This window comes from Aotus nancymaae, unplaced genomic scaffold, assembly GCF_030222135.1.
Source record: "Aotus nancymaae isolate 86718 unplaced genomic scaffold, 86718_ANA_hifiasm-v0.15.2.pri h1tg000040l, whole genome shotgun sequence".
NCBI classification, from domain to species: Eukaryota; Metazoa; Chordata; class Mammalia; order Primates; family Aotidae; genus Aotus; species Aotus nancymaae.
In genome coordinates, this window is record NW_026988454.1 from 115,955,307 (window position 1) to 115,975,403 (window position 20,097).

Consider the following 20,097-nt stretch of genomic DNA (forward strand, 5'->3'; position numbering starts at 1 on the left):
ATGCCAGCACCAAGTTGATTCATATGTTGGGATCGTACAACAAGAATTGTAAAACAGTTGTCATAAAAATACTTCAACAATCAATGCAAATTCTCTTTAAAATGAAAGGTTAAAAAAAAATCTCAGTAATCAAGTTATTTTTAAAATGGAAATTATAAAATTGAAAAATATAATGATATTTTGAAAAACACATAGGCTCAATAGTACAATGGAATTGGTGGAAGACAGAATCAGTGAACTTAAGTATAGAATACTAGAAGTCACAAAATTTTACCAGGCCTCAGTGACCTGTGGGACAATAAGAAAAAATCCAACTTCCACATCACCAGGGTCATAAAAAGGGAGGCTGAGAGACTGCTTGACAAAATAATGACTAAAAACTTCTCCAACTTGACTAGACACAAATCTAAAGATCCAAGAAGCTGAGCGAACTCCCAAACAGAATAAACCCAACTAAATCCACACCTAGGTACATCATAAGTAAACTTGTGAAAAGGGCCCCGTATCCAAAAACTCAAAAGAAAAATCTTGAAAGTAGCCAAAGTGAAGCAATACATTACCTATGGAACACCAAGTCTGATGACAGCAGATTTTTACTGAAATCATGGAGGCCAGAAGGCAATGGCACAGTATTTCTCAAGTGCTTAAAAAAGAAGTGACTTTCATGAATTCTGTATACCGTGAAACTATCCTAAAGAATAAAGGTGAAATAAAATCATTCTCTGAAGTAGAGAAACTAAAAAGAGTTGCTGCTATCAGAAGACCTATGTTTAAAGATAGGTAAAAAATGTTTTTCAAACATAAAGGAAATGGTTTTTTCAAAAAAGAATCTTAGAGTGTCAAGAAGGAAGATGGAAAAAATGTGAAGAGCAGACACATGGGTACATACAATAGACTATCCTTTTTCTCATGAGTGTTATAAACTATATATGATGTTCGAAGCAATTATAATGCCACCTGATATTCATGCCAATATTTTGAAGTATGAAAGTTAAAGGGACCTAAATAAAAGTGAATGTTCCACACTTCATTTAAAGTGGTAAAATGCGGATACCAGTAGACAGTTATAAATCACAAATGCATATTGTAACACTCAGACCAGACACTAGAAAAACTATACAGAGACACACTCAAAAACACTACAAATAAATCAATAAGGAATTTAAAAAATTAACAGAATCCATAGGAATGCAAAAGAAGAGAAGCAGAAATGAGAACCAGGGGAAATCCTAGAAAACAGATAACAAAATGGCAGAATTAACATATCAGTAATTACCTTAAATGTAAGTTAGCTAAATACACTAATCTCAAAAGACAGAGATTGATAGAATGGACTAAAAAACCTGCCTCTATTATATGTGATTTACAATAAACTAATTTCAAATTCAAGACACAGTAGGTCAAAAGTAAAAGGGTGGGAAAACTTGTACTATGCAAATATTAATTTTTCTTTTTTTCCCCTATGTAACACCAATGTAAACAAATAATTTTTTGAAAAGCAAGAATGGCTACATTAATATCTGACAAAATATACTTCAGAGCAGAGAGAATTATTACACAGAGGACTTTACATAATGATAAAAGGAATAATGATAAATTTATATAATGTAATTTATAATATTTCATCAGGAATACATAACAATCATAAATGTAATAAATCCTAAACAGCAGAACCTTAAAATATATGAAGAAGAAAAAAACTGATACAACTGAAAGGAAAAACAGATAAATCATAATTATAATTGGGATTCAACGCCCAACTCTCAATAGCTTCTAGAATATCTAGACAGAGAATCAGAAAGTATATAGAAGAACTCTACAACACAATCAACAACAGGATCTAGTAACATACAGAGAGTACTAGATCAAACAACAGCATAACTGGAAAAATGAGGATAAACATTTTTCTCCAGGACTCATAAAATATTCACCACCATACGTCCCTCAAGGGACTAGAAAAAGAAGAGCAAGTTAAAGGAAGCAAAAGGAAGAAAATAATAAAGATACCAATAGAAACCAATGAAATTGAAATTAGGAAAACGTTTAAGAAAATCAATAAAACAAAAATCTACTACTTTAAAAAGTTAATAATATTTATAAACCTTTAGCAAGACTGACAAAAATAAAAACAGCCACAATCACAATATCAGAAATGAAAAAGAGGCTATCCATGCTGATATTAAAAAGGTAATAGAGAACTACTAGGAACAACTTTACCTCATAAATTCAACAACTTAAATTTGAAAACCACAAGCTACTAAAACTCAACCAAGATGAAACAGTCTGAATAGCCTTATACACAATAAATAAATTGAATTCATTATTAAAAAGCTCCAACAAGCTAAAGAAAGGAAAATACGATCACATCAATCTATGGAGAAAAAGCACTTGAAAAGATCCAATGCTAAGATGTTTCTTTCTTTCTTTCTTTCTTTCTTTCCTTCTTTCTTTTTTTCTTTCTTTCTTTTTCTTTCTTTTTTTTTGAGACGGAGTTTCGCTCTTGTTACCCAGGCTGGAGTGCAATGGCGCGATCTCGGCTCACCGCAACCTCCGCCTCCTGGGTTCAGGCAATTCTCCTGCCTCAGCCTCCTGAGTAACTGGGACTACAGGCATGCGCCACCATGCCCAGCTAATTTTTTGTATTTTTAGTAGAGACGGGGTTTCACCATGTTGACCAGTTTCTTTTTTTAAAGAAGGAAAAAAAAAACTCTTAGCAAGTTAGGAATAAAAAGGAAACTATCTCAACTTGACAAGTAACATCTTTTTAAAAAAAGATTAAAAAAAAAAATCTTAAAGCATTCAGTCTTCAGTCTTTCACCAGACTGAATGCTTTCTCTTTAAGACTGGGAATGGGTGACGGATGTCTGCTATCATCACTCTTACTTAACACGGTACTGGAAGTTCTAGCTACTGAAGTTCTTTCTAGAAAGAAAAAAAGGCACGTATCATGATAAAAAAGAAACAAAACTATCCCTATTTCCAGGTGACATGCCTTTGTAGAAAATCCCAAAGAATCTAAAAATCAAAACAGAAACTCTTAGAACTAACAGCAAGGTCTCAAGACACAAGATAAGCACATAAAGATTAGTCAATGTTTATATACTAACAATAAATATATGAAAACTAAAATTAAAAATGTATTACCATTACATTCACTCCAAAGAAAATAAAATTCTTAGATATAAACTTAATAAAATGGGTACAGGATCCTGAAAATTACCAAATACTGACAAAATAAATCAAAAGAGCCTTCAAATCAAAGAAGATTTCAATAAATAAAGAGACATATCATGTCCAAAAGTTGGAAGACTCAACATAGTAAAAGTGCCAACTCCCCAAATTGATCTACAGATTTACTGCAATTCCTGTTGTTCAAAATCCCTGCAAAGCTTTTTTTTTTTCTTCTTTTTTTGGTAGACATAGACAAACTTATTCTAAAATTAATATGGGAAGACACAAGCCCTAAAATAGGTAAAACAAAACTGAAAAAGAATATAGCTAGAGGAATCAATCTACCCAATATCAAGTCCTATTTTATAGATACAGTAATCAAGACAGTATGGTGTTGGCAGAGAGACACATAAATTAATGGAACAGAATGGAGAAACCTGAAATGCATCCCCATAAGTAGTCCCAACTGATTTTTGACAAAGTTTAAAAAGCAAATCAATGGAGAAAGAACAGCCTTTTTACAACAACAACAACAAAAACCTTGACCCTTGACCTAAACCACACACTTTATATAAAATAGAATTCAAAATGTATCATAGATTTAAATGAAAAACTGAACTTTTAGAAAAAACATAGGAGAAAATCTTCAAAACCTAGAGTGAGACAGAGTTATTTGGCTTGTCACCAAAAGCACAACCCATAAAAGAAAAAGTTGGTAAACTGGGCCTCATCAAAATTAGCTTTATTTGTTGTTCTGTGAACACCCATGAGAAGAGGCTAAAAAGATAAGCTGCAGAGGAAGTACTTGCAAACCACATATCCTAAAAAAGACTAGAATATAGGATATATAAAAATAATTCTTCACACATACCCTTTCACACACACACACGTATATGTTGTAATCAGCATGTCTGTATGTTCCAGGGCTCCAGAATCCATTGGATCCTTTAGATTTTCACATGTTCTTTCAAGCAATGGTTGTGAGTGTGTATGGACGTACACTATGGAGGAAGGGGAGAGAGGGATGTAATAATAACCAAGCACAGGCACTAAAGAGGCTGGGAGTTGGGGGACGAGGCAAAGTTATCATTTGAACCTCAGGAAGCACAAGGTCTGGAAAATGATTCTGGATATAAGGCTCTCAGCAGCAAGAATTAACCCATGAGTACACATAGATAATTTGTTGGCATAAATAAAGTTTTACCACTTTTAAAAGAATTCTCTTTCAGAGTAAAGAAAGTGCCATTTATTCTTTTGTTTTCCTATAATTCTTAGCAGTGTTCTCTTAATATAAAAATAGAAAGTGAATTAATTACTGCTCTAATAGAGGGAGTCTTGTTGAATCTATATTCAACTGGATAAGTCATTAAATACCTATGGCTATGTACAAAACAAAGTTTATATATTATAATGCCTCCCCCACCATCCCTACTATTTTATAATCAGCTTTTTCAAACCTCTTCTCTTCTACCATAAGCCAATAAACTATAGCTCTGGAGGCTCTGCAAAACTTATCTTGGCTTTCTTTCCAATGATGTCCTTATGCTAGATTGTGTATGTATACATTGTTTTAAAATTTTTGTTAAAGAGTTTAAAAAAATCCTAATACCTATGTGGGCTTCTATAATATAACTAGGTCATGTCAACATCGAGCACAGTAAGTATATTTTGCAAGAAGGTAACAAATGTAAAAATCACCAGTGACACTAAACTTTATATTTAATAATTACAGTAAGAACATTTTGGTAGATTTTATTCACACAAATTTTAAAAATCATGAACAAAGTAATTAATTCTGAATTCAAACAATATAGTCAAAAATATTTTAATTTAAATTAAGGCACTAGAAAGATATTTCTTTAAAGCACACTCATTATTTTATTTACACACTATTTCAAGAATTGACAATAAATACACATTTTCCATATCCTCCTCATCCTTCATTTATAACTTTATGTGTTAACAAGGAAGTAAAACCATCCAAATAAAAGGAATTAAATGCAATCATCCATAGCCTATCAGGTACAGGCACAAGAGGGAGACACCCAAGAACAATGTAAAAACATTTTAATCCTTTAATGTGCCAAGAATTTATCTACAAATTCTTATGCCAAACCTATGAAATAATAATGCAAAACCTATACACAAACATTGAAATATGTTTTATTCTATTGCTGTTTATCAGAAGAATTGAATATAAATAGCAGCAAAATTGTCCCTATGTTATACATGAATGTACTTATTCTGAATTCACTGACTGAATAAAAAACATTTAATGAAAACTTTTCCTATTACCTTGGGGTATTGTTGTCATGAACAATTAAATGTTTCCTGGAGCCAAATACTTTCTACCATCCAGAAAACAGAGCAGCATATTAGTTATTTAACAAAATACATACCAAAACTTTAATGTAAAAGGCTAGTTTTACTAGAACATTTTCTCAGTGCACTAAAGGAGTCATAAACAGTGATAATTTTTTTAAAGATACAAATGAATTAACACATAGTTCAATATAATATATATGTTTTTATTAAATTCTATTCTTCTTGTCCCATCGACATATACTTTTTAAATTTTTGCTTAATTTACAATTCAAGTTAATATTTTGAGAATGTAAGGAAAGACAAATAGGTAAATGTCTTGTTGAATGGGTTAAGATACAGAACATCCCTTCCTATTCCATGCTACGTAAAATCCACTCATGAGTTGGAGGCCAAGTATAGATTTCTGAAAGTCATAACTACCAACCAACCTAATGCAATCATTAAAACCCATACCATTGCAAGGACCAAGTATAAATTATTCTGCTGCTATTTTAGATATTTCAAAAAATCCACTACTTTAAATGAAAAGCTTTGAATGTGTCAATGCTATTTGTTTTTTAACAGAAATTAAAGTAGAACTTTTCTATTACTCTGTTCAGATCAACTACTAACCTTTAGGATAACTATCTATTGTGAAAAAAAAATTGGAAATAAAATTTGTCAAAAAGCAAAATTGGTACTGTTGGGTTTTATTTATTTTACTGTTCTTAATATAGTCAACTTATGACCAACAGCATAGAATATTCATACAGGGTTTGAAAATGACTCTCAACAACCCCAAATACAATAGGCAGCAAATACTAGGCTCAAGAAATTAGCAGTGACTCAATAGGATGCATTGTATGCTTGATGACTGGCACCACTGTTGTTTTTTACCATCATAGATAATCAACATTCAACTGGGCTGCCTATTTATTATACTTTTATATTTGCAAAACAGTTACCAAGTTTATTTTATATTATCAAAACTTCAAAGATCATACTATTAACTGCTTGTCTTGTGTACTGATGAATGGTTCATGAGCCCAATTTTTCCCCTATTAAATATAATATAGTCTGCCACAACTTAGTTTCTTCATATTACTTTTGATTACTAGAAGGTACTAGCAAAGACAGGATGACAGTTCTGCACAATAAACCCTTGGCTCTGAACAAACATGTTAAACAGAAGGATTATTTCTATGATGCAAATACTAGGAAAAAAAAGTGGAGGCAGCACTAAAACTATTCTGCCACTTAAAATATGAATGGTGTAAAAGGCCAAAAGATACTAAATTCTGTTTAAAATGTTTTAACTATTCTATAGCCTAAAAAGTAAGGCATAAAGTCCCAAAAATAAATACAAAAATCTCCATTCATCATTCTGTCCCAGTCAAATTCAGATTTGTATTCGGGTCATAAATTCTTTCTGCAGCATTTGGAAACTTCAGGTTGCAATAAATATGAGAGAGTTAAAATTTTTAAAATTAAGTTATGATTTTAACTTGTGAGTTAGGAGAAAGTAAACAAATATGAAGTGCAAAAATAACCTTTCCTGAGATCTGTGTTCTTTGGGAATGTGGAAGCCTGGCCACAGTCCATCTCTGACCTCCTTCTACAGTAAGTCACATAATGTCCACAAAAACACACACAAACACACTTGCACAGGCGCACGCAAACAAACAACTAAGTAAATTACATAAAGGCATTAAGCACAGATAGAGGAAAAAGCACTTCTCTCTCTTTTCTTCTGAATTTCTTATTAACAATAATCTTCAAAAGATATAACCTTTAAGACCAACAGCTTAAGACATAATGGTGACAACTCAAGCTTCTATCAATTGGTCTCAGTTGTTTTTTGTTTTAATAGGTTTCCTTAAAATATTTCTTCATTTGCTGTATCTTTTCTGTCTGGTCCAATTTTATTAACCATCACAGAGCATTTAATACCTCAAGAGGGTACTTGAGATACAAATTAATTAAAGGTAAATATAAAAATATAGGAACCTTTTCCTTCATGATATACAAAATTCACAAATTGCATAAAGATTTCTGTTGTTTTCTTTACAAATATATAAATTTATTAGAAAAACATGCCTACTAAATTTTGGTATATTTTCATTTCAAGATGTATCACATCTTCACTGCAAAATAAAAGCAGAGGAAGTATTTTTCTTGAAAGCCATTTTTAGTATTTCTAGTTAGGGTTGATGTTACCTAATGATTTACTAGCAATTTTACTATGGTCAGGGTTATCTTATTAGCAAGTGCAACCAAAACAAAACACAAGGAAAAAAATAATAATTTTAACATGCTTAGTCTAAGTTCTTTGTCTTTCAAAGCACTCTTTTTAATAGTTACAACACCATTCCTTGGCTACATTCTTAGTTTTGTGATTAATCAAAGACACTTTGTATAAACCCTAGCACATGTCACCCAATTAAAGGATCATCGTCATCTTCTTGTAGCTGAAGTCGAGAAAATGGACGAGGTACAGAAAGTCTATTCTGCATGATTATTATGAGGCATGTTAGCGTGGTTAATACCAACAGTGCACCTATAACAATCGCGATGGCTTCTGGGAGATTAATGCACCACTGGTCAACTAACAAGCACTTAGTATGACCAAAGGTCCCATTATTGGGATGTGGTTTTATTCCCAGGATATGGCACATCATTGGATAAATATCCACAATGTTAATTGTGCTATGCTTGTAGCCTTTGTGGAATGCAGGTCCGTGGGCAGCTAGAAATGGATGCATGCTAGGCAAAGAATTATCATAACCATGATCACCTACTGAAAAAGAACAAAACAACATCAGTAAATAATATCAGACTTTTTAGGACAAAATAGCTTGCTTCTAGTATATACACATTCAATTCTTTCAGAAAAGGGCCAGAAATAAAAATTTCTATTTCTTCAACTCAGCTATGTTCCTTATTTCCCTCTCACACTCACTCACACACACACAAACACACACACATCCCTTTTCCCAATTGATCATAGCCCCAGACTTTACCACCACTTCTCAACCTGATGTACTTATCTTTCAGCCCTAGTACCACTTACTTCACCTATCAATCTCAGCACTGTTTGCAAGAGCTTACTACAAACAGCACCAGTGATAAAGAGAGTGGTCAGGCTGAGGGTTCTGTGTAACTGGGGAGAGCAGAAGTGAGTAAGACCAGCAAATGGAGAAAAAGAAAATCTGTAGCTTAACATATCTTAACTGTTCCTGTGATAAGAAAGAGGATGACATAATGTGCTACAGGTTTACTCACAGGTAATAAACACTCCAACATCAAGAGGGCCAGAGAACTGAAAATGTTACAGAAGGGATCTTGAATGAAATGTGTTGTCTAACCTGATGATGCTAATTTATAATCCCAGTAAAAGTTAGACCTAAGGAAAAGCATGTGATAGTCCCTAATATAATTCCAATAATAGATTCCCAATTTTTAGCTTGATTTTAACAAATGTTGCCATTTAATGTACATCAGTTGTACTGAATAAGCTCCCACTTTTGTATTAAGCATGGATGACTGAGTGATGAGTATATTGTTATTTGTTATATTATTCTTTGGTTGTATGTTTGAAATATTTCATTATAAAAATAACCTATATGATAAAAAGCAGAATATAACAATATATATAGTAAGATTTCAATAATATTAAAACACACACACACACACACACACACACACACAATCATATAATAGAAAAAAGACTGGATGGGGGAAAATGCCCACAATTAACATTTGCCTATAAATCTGTACTGAGGGATTACAGATAGTTTTTGTTCTCTTTTCTAGATTTTCAGTTTTCAACAATGAATATGCAACATAACATCAATGTAAATGATATACAAAATTCATTGGCCCTGAGTCTGTCCTATGCTTGCCTGATACTTCTGAATTGCTGTAAATCAGGGAACTCTACACTACAGCCACAGCCAAGGTTAGCCCTCCATCCTTTTCGTAAACAATGTTTTACTGAAACACACCACTTCAATTTGTTTACATGTTGTCTAAGGCTGCTTTCACACAATAAAGGCAGAGTTGAGTAGCTGAGACAGAGACCAGCTGGCCCACAAAGCCTAAACTATTTTCTATCTGGCCCTTTACTGAAAAAGTTTGCTGACCCCTGCTACAGACCACAAAATTAGATTTAAAAAAAAAGTTTTTGAATTGAATGTGAAATATGGATAAATAAGCTTCAGTTTGAAGCAAGACCTGTAACTCTCCCCTATACATTTTCTCCGTGTTAGGAGAGATTTTGATATAGCTGTTTTGTTTACTTGCTGGATTTTTTTGTTTGGTTACTTTCTGGTTCTTGCCCAGTATTCTAAATAGCTGTAGCATTCAGGTAAATCATTTTATCACTGGGGAAGACTTAGGGTTACTCAGATAATTTTTTTTTTTAATACAAGAAAAAAGACTAGCTAATCTCTCCCTGTTTACTGTTTCTTTACTTCTTTCTTTTATTTTCTATAAATCAAGAGAATGAATCTTGAAAATTACTGATAGTAATTGTAGTTTTGGAAAGAAAGCAGGACTATGCTTTTACTTTTAAAGTTACTTTCTAATTTAAAGGTAAAATTGTGATTACTGTAAATTGCTATTAAATGAAGATCTGGGAATTACCTGGTTGAAAACTGAACTAATTATTCTGTGTAAATATCTTTAAATCAAAGTACTCGCTTAACAGAACAGTATCACAATGTATGATTTGTTAGGATACAACAGAAACATCTCATCTAAATACTTACATTTTTGTGAAGATTCATTTAGCACAATTGTCCAGCCTTCATCAGCAACCAAAATAATGGGCTGAATTCGATCATTATGCTGGTAATAAAATCTGTTGGGAATATCTTCTTTGAGATAAACATTCATGTGAGAGCTACAGTTTTTCAGTTTGTTATAAACCTCTGTTCTATCTGAGGAAAAAGGAAACAGCAAAGGAAACAAGTTATGATTGATAAGGAAAAAAATATGTCAAACTAGAATAACTGGAAGTAAATTATAGATAATGTCATCTATTAAATCACTTTCTTCTTAAAAAAACAGAGCAATAATAATGTGACAGCGTTGGGGACTGATATACACACCTTTCTCAAACATTAACAAATCTCTGTTTCACTTAGTGGATTATCATAGTGGACTTCTATAGAAAGCGGACATTTTTCAAGTATATCTTCCTAAGTAAGTATAAACTAATTACATGTTACTATTAACTACTAATTCTCTGATCAGTAGAAGAAAGGTACCTCACACTACCTCCACTAAATATTACATACTAAAATCCACGATGTTTAACGAAAAAAATTTCCTTTTACCATTAGTGCAAATAATAAAGCGATATATCAAAAGCAAAGAAATACTCACTTTGAAACTAAACCACAAGCCACATAACTAAACCATAAGCCAACAGCTTTAAACTTGTAAATAAGAGGAAAAAATAAATATAATCCCACTTTGAGTATATGGTTCTAAACTACAAGAAGCCAGAGCTTCATTCTTTTATACAACTCACTCCCCTCAATCAATTGCCACATCCAATTAATAGTTTCCCTCAGCTGAAAGTTTACTTACTTATTCTGGGAAGTAGTGCAGCAACTGGGCTCAAATCTATAAGAGTGTAGTAAGAACGATCAATGCAGAAATCCAATTTTATCAGTCTCTCCTGAGAACACTGGGTCATCCCATGATCACTTGTAATGATCACATTGAGATTTTCCCACAGCCCTAACTTCTTGAGTTTTTGGACTAAGTCACCAATAAGATCATCTATGTTTTTCAGCACTCTGGTCATGTTTTCTTCATCTTCAGGTCCATATTTGTGGCCACTTGCATCTGGTTCTTCCCAATAGAGTGTTGCAAAGGTGACTGGTGGGTTTGAATTGTTTAACCACATGGTAATATTATTTAGTCTCTCCTCAAATGATACTGAGGAGCTGTAATTCATAAAATAGGAAGAGATGGTATTGTGAATGGGTACATCAGTACCAGGCCACATAGCAGCAGCACTTGATCTGTTTTCCTGAAGCTGATTGGTCACCCAAATAGGTACTGCCTCATTCCACCAAAAAGGATCTTTGTCATTAGAGTCAGAAAAATGTTTCTTTGTGACTGCATCGTACATGGAATTAGCCACAATGCCATGGCTTTCTTCATACAAGCCTGTCACAATACTGTAGTGGTTTGGAAATGTTTTTGTGATAAAAACATTTTTAACATGCTCTACCAAGACACCTTCTTTGATAAAATTCTGGAGATGAGGAAATTCATAATTCTTCAGATAGTCAGCTCTGAATCCATCAAAGGACACTAGTAGTAACTTAGGTGGCAAACTAGAGGAAGAGTCACTTCTACAACCAGTTATAAGTCCAGAAAACAAAAGTATTACTAATAACTTCATAATGAACACGTTGAAGAACAGCAATCAAGGTTCCTAAAATGCAAAAACACAATTTATAAGTAGTAATGCTACTTTATTTGGGTTAAGTTTCAGAATTTTAGCTCACAGGAGGACAGAACCAACATTTATATGCCAGCTTTACCTATATTAGCTTAAATAATGCCATTTATTTAGAGATAACTAAAAGCTAAAATTGGAAAAAATAAAAATTGTCTTTACTTGTCCAATTTCCTATTTATATATATGCCCTACTCTACCCTTCATATGGGCCATTTTTCAAAATTTATTTTTTATTGTACCTTAAATTCTGGGGTACATGTGCAGATCTTGCAGGATTGTTGCATAGGTACACACATGCCATGGTGGTTTGCTGTCTCCATCCCTCCGTCACCTACATCAGGTATTTCTCCCAGTGTTATCCTTCCCCAACCTCCCTACCCCGCTGTCCCTCCCCAGCCTCCCAACTCCCAACAGTCCCCAGTGTGTGATGTTCCCCTCCCTGTACCATATGGGCCATTTTTATACGCCATGTCAATACTCCTTCTTGGGTGTCTTGCTCATTTGTCACATTAGAAATTCTTCTAAAGGCGTAATAAAAATAGATGCAAAAACAAAAATGATTCTTTTGTATAACATTAAGTTAATGCCAAGCTTTCAGAGACTCCAGAGATAAGGATTATTTTTCCAGTATAATAAATTGCACCTTATAGTTCCTTTAACCCACAGAAATAATTGGTGGAAATTCTACCACATTGGCTTATTGCCAGTTCTTGTTGAAAAATATTGCTATAAAAAGGGAGGAATAAGAAATAAATGCTATTGAGAAAAAGGCCCCCCCCATCAGTCTGTACATGCCCCAGTAGTCACATGAAGTTGACTAACAAACATACAAAGCCTACAGGGACTTCAATGGTTCAGTAACTTATGAAGAAATCCAACAGCTATTGAAATAAATTTCATTACCACGTCCCTCTTAAACTTCCATTTTGCTATCAACAACTATTTTCACTAATATCCTAGGCTTAAAGCTATTTCTGATTCTTTATTCTTTTTTAAAAAATCAATTCACTGATGACAAAAACAGCTTTCGCTAAGAAATCTCCCTGCCTTCAGTTTCTGTCTTCTTTGGTCTCTAAGAAAATAGGACATGTGATTTAGGTATAATGATTCACTTTAGATGGACAGGATGCCTGTTCCATTGTAACAGGAGAGAAGGAGCAAAAGTAGGGGAGCTGACAGGTTTGAAGTCTGGAGGTGAAGGAAGTTGCCGGAGGTAGGGTTAATTATCAAGAGGGAGTAGAGTGGTAAAAGGTTCAGAGGTCTGAGGAACAGAAAGAATTTCTGAAATAGTTAATGTGGAGGATGGGAGAGCCTATAAGGAAACAATAGAACTGGAGTCAATGTTGACAGCTGTCATGAATTTTCATAATTACACAGTTGACTGGTTTTCTCTAGCAACTCAGTAAACCTGGCACAGACATGAACAAACAGACAGCTGATCCTACCTGGATTTGAGACTGTGCCAGAAACTGAAGGATGACAAAGAAAGTTGAAGATGTTGACTAAAGAGCAGCTGAAATTTGGGCTACAGCATCTAAGCTGAAACTGACAGATGTAAGTGAGAAGTAGAGAAGTTTTTCAACTAGAGGTTCTGGTGAAGTCAAATAAGTAATTAAGATTAGTTAAGAGTAACATTTAGTGAAAGTTACAAAGATCTGGGATTGAAGTTAGAATGCAGCAAGTAAATGCATGATTTCAGAGTAAGAAGACGCTGGGTATGGTAATGGGTATGCACGTTGAGGTCCCAGGTATGAAGGGCAGTGAGTTAACTAATATGATTATGAAGTTCAGGAGTCATTTATTGTGTATTCTCTCAAGTAGACCGAAAATACTTAAAGACAGAGACTGTTTCTCTTTCTTTCAAACATACCACCAGGAGGATTCATGTACTTGTGGTCAAATACTTACTGACAGAGGCTGTGATCCTCTAAAAAACTGAGTTAAAATTATGAAGACCAAAGGCGCAGAATCTGATTTATGAGGATCTTGGGATCTAGAACATCTCTACTATTTTAGCCTGAGGTAGGCTGCCTTCTGAATGTGGTGCATGGTAAATTTGTTCCTGATGCTACCCAATAACCAAAAATAATGCAGAGTAACAAAACCACCTCTCCAAAGGACAGAGTAATAAACTTAATGAGTCATAGAGGAGGCATATGGGTATTTCCAGACATAGCCCTAGTCATATCTCAGCAATTTCAGCTATCAATAATCTAGACAATGGTACTTCCCCTTTCATTCAATATTTTATTGCCCCAACAGTGTTCATATACAACTTAACTCCTCCCTCGAGAGTTTTAACCGGGTTCAATCAGAGGACACTATCATGTGGGTTGCTACAATTTTAGAACTTGTGTCAAGAGCATGAAGACCTCCATGAAAGCTTGGATTGAGTAGATTCCCTGGTTTCTCTGAGTATAGTTCCCCATACCCAAATATTTGTTTCCAGTAACAGAGTAGACTTTTAAATCAGCAAATAGGTGGCACAGTATCTTCTCATTGGGAAAACATACTCATACATTTACTTCTGAAAAACACTATTTACTGCTCTGGCTCTTTCCCTGTGTAACTATTTTATATTCCCAACCAATCCTGTCCCACTGCATAGCTGTTCTGCTGCCAAGTCCAATCTGATATGTGTCAGATGGAATGCATTCTCCATATCTCCAAATCTTTCCCCTTCCTTAGTTCCCAATCCTTTAAAACAGTTTCACCATTCTCTCAGTCACAAAGAGATCCCCTGAGTATATGATCAGTTGTCAGTCTAGTCAATTCTATCTTCGTATCATCTAATACAGCACATCAGACATAAGAATCACTGAAGGGAGCTTGTTAAAAGTGCAGCTGTCAAGTCATTGTAACTAGAAGATTCTGATTCAGTCAGCCCACAGTAGAGGCCAGAAACCTGCATTTGAAACAAGCATTTTTAACAGAAACAAGCATTTTTAACAGCTACCCACTCATCCATCTCTACTACTGCTGTACTTCTTTAGTCCTCAATACCTCTTGTCCAGAGCACTTTTGTCTCTTAATTCACCTTTCTACCTCAACCACCTTCCACTTTCTCACCTCACATCTACTGCCAACTCAGTCTCCCTGGGCACAGCTCTGTTTATGTTCCCTTAAATTTATTCAAAAGGTCCCCCTGCCTCAGTCTCACATTCAAGCCCCTCCAGTATCCAGACCCAACTTGCATGCAAATTACTGTGAAATAATTACAGAAATAACTGTCAACTTGAATTTCTATTCATCATACTTCATTGTCACAATTTTTCTGAAATGTCTTACAACAACATGTAAAGGATAACCATTATTCATCTTGGTGGCCTATAATAGTTCTTCAGTATTAGTTTGTATTTCCAGAATATCCTAAAGTGAGTTCCTACATATGAAGAAACTGGGTCAGAAATATTATGTCTGACCCAGCAGACACCTGGGTCATTTTTTAAAAAATGATTCAACAAATATCTACTATCACTAATCCCATAACACAAAAGTATATGTATGTGCCATACAGTAGGTGACAAACAACTTATACTTTTCAAACATATAATAATCAAAACAGGAGCATAAATAACCAAAATAATAAATCAGGCTATCATCCTGGAAGAAGAAAGACACGCTTTACACTTTAATCAATTTTGTTCTACAACATCAAGTAACAGAATAGACTTAAATCAGCAAATAGGTGGCACAGTATCTTCTCACAGGGAAAAAATACTCATAAATTTATAAGTATCTATTTTAACAGTGTGTTGGAGATTCATATACCATAATGTATTATTTTTAAAGCTAAGCTATTAGAGAAATTACTACAAATGGAATAGCATAGTATATCTAAAAATTTTCCAGTAGATTTACCTCTAAGAGCAGGGGGGTGCCAAGACAATTCAACAAATGGTGCAGGGACAACTCAATATCCACATGCAAAATAACAAATTGGAGCCCCAACCTCATACCATACAGAAAAATTTATTCAAAATAGATCACAGACCTAGATCAAGAGCTAAAACAGTAAAGATCTTAAAAGACAATGTAGGAGTAAATTTTTGTAACCCTGGGTTAGGCAAAGCCTTCTTAGATACCATACCAAGAGCACAAGTGACCAAAAAAGAGAAATAAACTGGACTTCAAAATTAAAAAGACTTGTGCTTTAAGGAATACCAGTAAGAAAGTGAAAAGACAACCCAGAGAATGGAAGAAAATATTTGCAAATCATAAATCTGATAAGAGATTTAGATCTAGACTATATAAAGAACTGCTACAACTCATTGATAAAAAGTCAAATAATCCAATTAAAAAAAGAGCATGGTCTGAAAAAGATATTTCTCCAAAGAAGACACAGATGATGAATTAGCACATGAAAAGATGCTCAACATCATTAGTCATCAGAAAAATGCAACCAATTCACAATATACCACTTAACACCCAGAAAGATGATTAAATCATAGATAACAACAAGTATTGATAGAGAAATTGAAACCTTTATAAACTGCTAGTGGAAATGAAAAGTGGTACAGTCACTTTAGAAAATATTCTGGCAGTCTTCAAAGGATTAAGCATAGGGCTACCATATAACCCAGCAATTCTACTATTAGGTATGTGCCCAAGAGCAATGAAAACATATGTCCACAAAAAAACTTGTACACAAATGTTCACAGCAGCATGATGAATCGAGAAATGGAAACATCTCTATGTCCAGCAACTTATGAATGAATAAAATGTGATATATCCATATAATAGAATATTATTTGGCATAAAAAGGAAGTACTGATACATGTTACAACCTGGATAAATATGCTAAATGTAAGAATGCCGTCACAAAAGATCACCTATTGTATAATTCCATTAGATGAAATGTCTAGAATAGGTAAATCTATAGAGATTGAAAGTAACTAGTAACTATCTAGGGCTGGGGTTGGGGGAAAAATGGATAGTCAATGCCAGTAGGCATAAAGTTTCTTTTTGAGGTGATGAAAATGTTTTCAAATTGATTGTGGTGACAGTTGCACAACTCCATAAAGCTGTACTCTTTAAATGAGTGAATTGATTTATATCTCAATACAACTATTATTTTTAAAAAAGAGCAGAGGGAAGTGAAATTGTAATCTTAAATGTCATGCCACAAAACAGAAAACATCTTTGATCTCATTTCACCTCAAAAATTGTGTGAATTTTATATTCCATAATACATGAGTGTTTTAATGTGAAAGTTTTATACCACTTCCCATGTGCAAAACAGACTGAAAACCTGTGTCTGTCCTCTCCCACAAAATACAAATCAAAATGCTTCCTCAAATCTTGAGTTAAAAGGATGCTCCAGGAACAAATGCTATTAATCCTGTGGCTCAGTAATCCCTCAGCACACTGCTAGGATCCAAGCACCCCAGTCCTTGTCCTCAGGATTAGTAGTACAGACTGTAGACTGAAGTCAGAAGGGTCCCAAAACCTGAGCTCACACTTAGTAGATGGGTGATCTCGGATAGATCCAACTTTTCTTGGCTTCTGTTTCCTTGTGTGTAAATTGGGGATATGTAAAGATTATAGAATAGGCCCGCAAAATTGGTTTCCCTTTATCTATTCTAGTTACAAAGCTATTGGGAAAAAGCAAGTCTGTACTATGATAGGCAGAATATTATGGTGAAACTACAAAATACGTTAGGAAATTTAGTCTAATCTCCTCTTTTTGCATATGATGAAGCGAAAGTCCAGTGATTGGCTGGACTCAGAAAGTAATCAGTTGCTTTACTGTGTTCTTACTAATTTCATGTCCTCAACAAGTTTACAAGTCTGTTAATAATTTCCAAACTACTAACAGAACTCTTCCTGACAGAACACCTTTTATTAGCAGTGTTAGATCCATGTCTAACCACATTCTGTCTCATTCTAACAGGGAGTGTTAAGCTATAGAGAAACCAACAATGAGAAGTTCTTAAGCAGTTTCCAAGGAATGAAAATAAAGTTTGCAGGAAATAAAACTGTTGTATTACAACATATTGAGAGAAATTCTGTAATTTTTCACACCAAAAAGATGTCAAAGAGAAGAAAAAAAGCAGACCTTTCTGGACTGCAACCAAATATGCCCACAACAGCTGGAAGTGTAGTTAGTCTTCAATTCATGGGACAAACTACCTTCTAACTTCTCTGGGAAGACATTCTTGCCTGGATAGAATGAATGTCAGTTAACTCTCAGTGGCATTCTTAGCCCGTGTGAAGCTGAGAGAGGATAACCGTCACAGGATATGGTGAAAGTTATTTGTCAATATTAGTATGCCATCTGCTCTGTAATACCACGAAACTCTCATACACCTTTAAAAGAGTTTTATTCTATATCTATAGCTAACTTAGGCAGTTACCTTTAGATTATTATCAGTTGTTTTCTTATAGTCTAAGGAAAAATATATACTCCCAAAAAAATTCATTGGTCTTAAAAATCATAGGATTCTAAATTATTCTCCAATTTTGTAAAACACACAGAAATTTCTAGCATACACAAAAATTTCTAGCATCTTCAAAACACTTTCACTTATATTACTTTCTACATAGTAAAATACCTCCCTCCATTACTCCTTGCCGTTTCATCAACATTTCTTCCAAATTATATTCTGTAACTAATTTAAGTGGAGGTGGGGAGAAGATGCACAAGTGCAGGGCTCTTAATTTCCTTAAAATAGATTGAAACAATCTCAGGGGGTAGGGGGAGAGGCGGGAGAAGAAATAAAAGTTCATAATACTGAAATCAGCAGTTGATATTTCACAGTAGTTAGCAAATCTTCCTTCAAACTTGGGTCTGTGCCTGATGATAAAAATAAAAAAACTCTTCTGGAGTCAGAACCTGTGTAAACCTGAAGCTGCTTGTCACTAGTTGTTCAATCTTGGTTGGACGCGTCCCTTCTCTTCTCTGAGCTTGACTGCTCATCTGTAAAAGGGGAATACTATGATGTCATAGGTGTTTGTGACAAGAAAAGGAAGCATTGTTTGTAAATCCTTAAAGTGCTTTTAATCCAGCCCTTAAAAAAGCACTTAAATGTACCTTTTATTGCTTGGTTGGCTTGTTTTCTAGGAAATTAGTTCTTAAATATGATTTTCCATAATTAACCAACTCTGATCTACGATTCACAGACGCATGTCGATGCCATGGGTGGTTCTCCTTTAAAACCAAACGCCTTTCCCTCCCAAGCGCCGGCACCCAGCGACCCCGCCCCAGCTCCCTTCATTTTCACCCCAGCTCCACCTTCCATCCCTCCACTACCGTTCAGCTGACTACTCTCCCTTCACCCTTAACACCACAGGTTTCCTTCCCAGTTCCACAACCACCTGGTAAATTTTCTTTTCTCTTCCCTTACTGGCCTCCGCCTCGGCCCGCCACCTCCCTGGCTATTTGAGTCCCTTCGTGGACGTCCCCGACGCGCCCCAAGAGATGTGCGTGTAGTTGGGGAGAGTGGGTCAGAGGGTCTCACCATATCTATTTTCAAACCTCCTAGTGGACTGGTAAGGGGGTGACATTGCCCACCAGAACGCCGAGCGCTCGAGGCTCATACTCACCAGTCGCCGCCACCGCTTCTTTCCAGCGCCGGAAGTCGGCGCTCGCGGAACCTGACACTCGTGGGAAGTTGCGATAAAAGGGGACCTGGAGGGTGAAGGGCAAGACCGAGCTCTTCCTGAGGCGCCTGCGCAGTAGCGAGCGCCGCGCCGCGGAGCACTGCCCCAACCTCCCTATCCCAGCCGTTCGGGTACGCCGCTGCCTGGCCCTCGTCTACCGCACCAAGTCGGGGCGGGCTGGGACCAGGCCGCAGAGTCTGAGACATGTTCTTGGATTGGATGCCGGAGACAGAGTTGAATGTAACCTTCTTTCCGATTGGTTAGACAGGTGCTTGGCGAGGTCGAATTGGACCTGAGAGTAGAGGTTCATTCCAATCTCTCACCACGCCCCTTTCTTATCATCCTAGATCAAGATGCCCTTCAGGGGACCTAAAAACCAGCGAGTCCCGAAAAGGCCTCTGGCAATTGCCAAGCCGAGGGCCTTCTGCAACTTAATGTGCACCTGGCAGATTATGTGGCCGCGAAGAAAACAACTTTGGCTGCACCAAGTTCGGCACAATCCTAGAGAAGCTTCTGCCAGTTCCAGTGAGTTGAGATAA

At 35.3% G+C, this 20,097-nt stretch overlaps 1 protein-coding gene across 3 annotated transcripts; it reads right to left on the reverse strand.

The window, feature by feature from the left end:
* Nucleotides 1–5,678: 5,678 nt before the first annotated feature.
* ENPP4 (ectonucleotide pyrophosphatase/phosphodiesterase 4) lies at nt 5,679–19,623 on the reverse strand. 3 transcript variants are annotated; one of them, XM_064360997.1, is made up of 5 exons: nt 19,502–19,623; nt 18,691–18,875; nt 11,071–11,929; nt 10,245–10,415; nt 5,679–8,272 (listed from the first exon to the last, which is right to left on the reverse strand). In XM_064360997.1, exons 3-5 carry the CDS (start codon nt 11,894–11,896, stop codon nt 7,908–7,910), a joined length of 1,362 nt encoding a protein of 453 aa, XP_064217067.1. In that variant the 5' UTR covers nt 11,897–11,929; nt 18,691–18,875; nt 19,502–19,623; the 3' UTR covers nt 5,679–7,907. The 3 variants fall into 3 exon arrangements, with proteins under 3 accessions (XP_064217067.1, XP_012304216.2, XP_064217066.1); XM_012448793.3 differs by lacking the exon at nt 18,691–18,875; XM_064360996.1 differs by lacking the exon at nt 19,502–19,623 and having other exon boundaries at nt 18,792–18,875.
* Nucleotides 19,624–20,097: the final 474 nt, after the last annotated feature.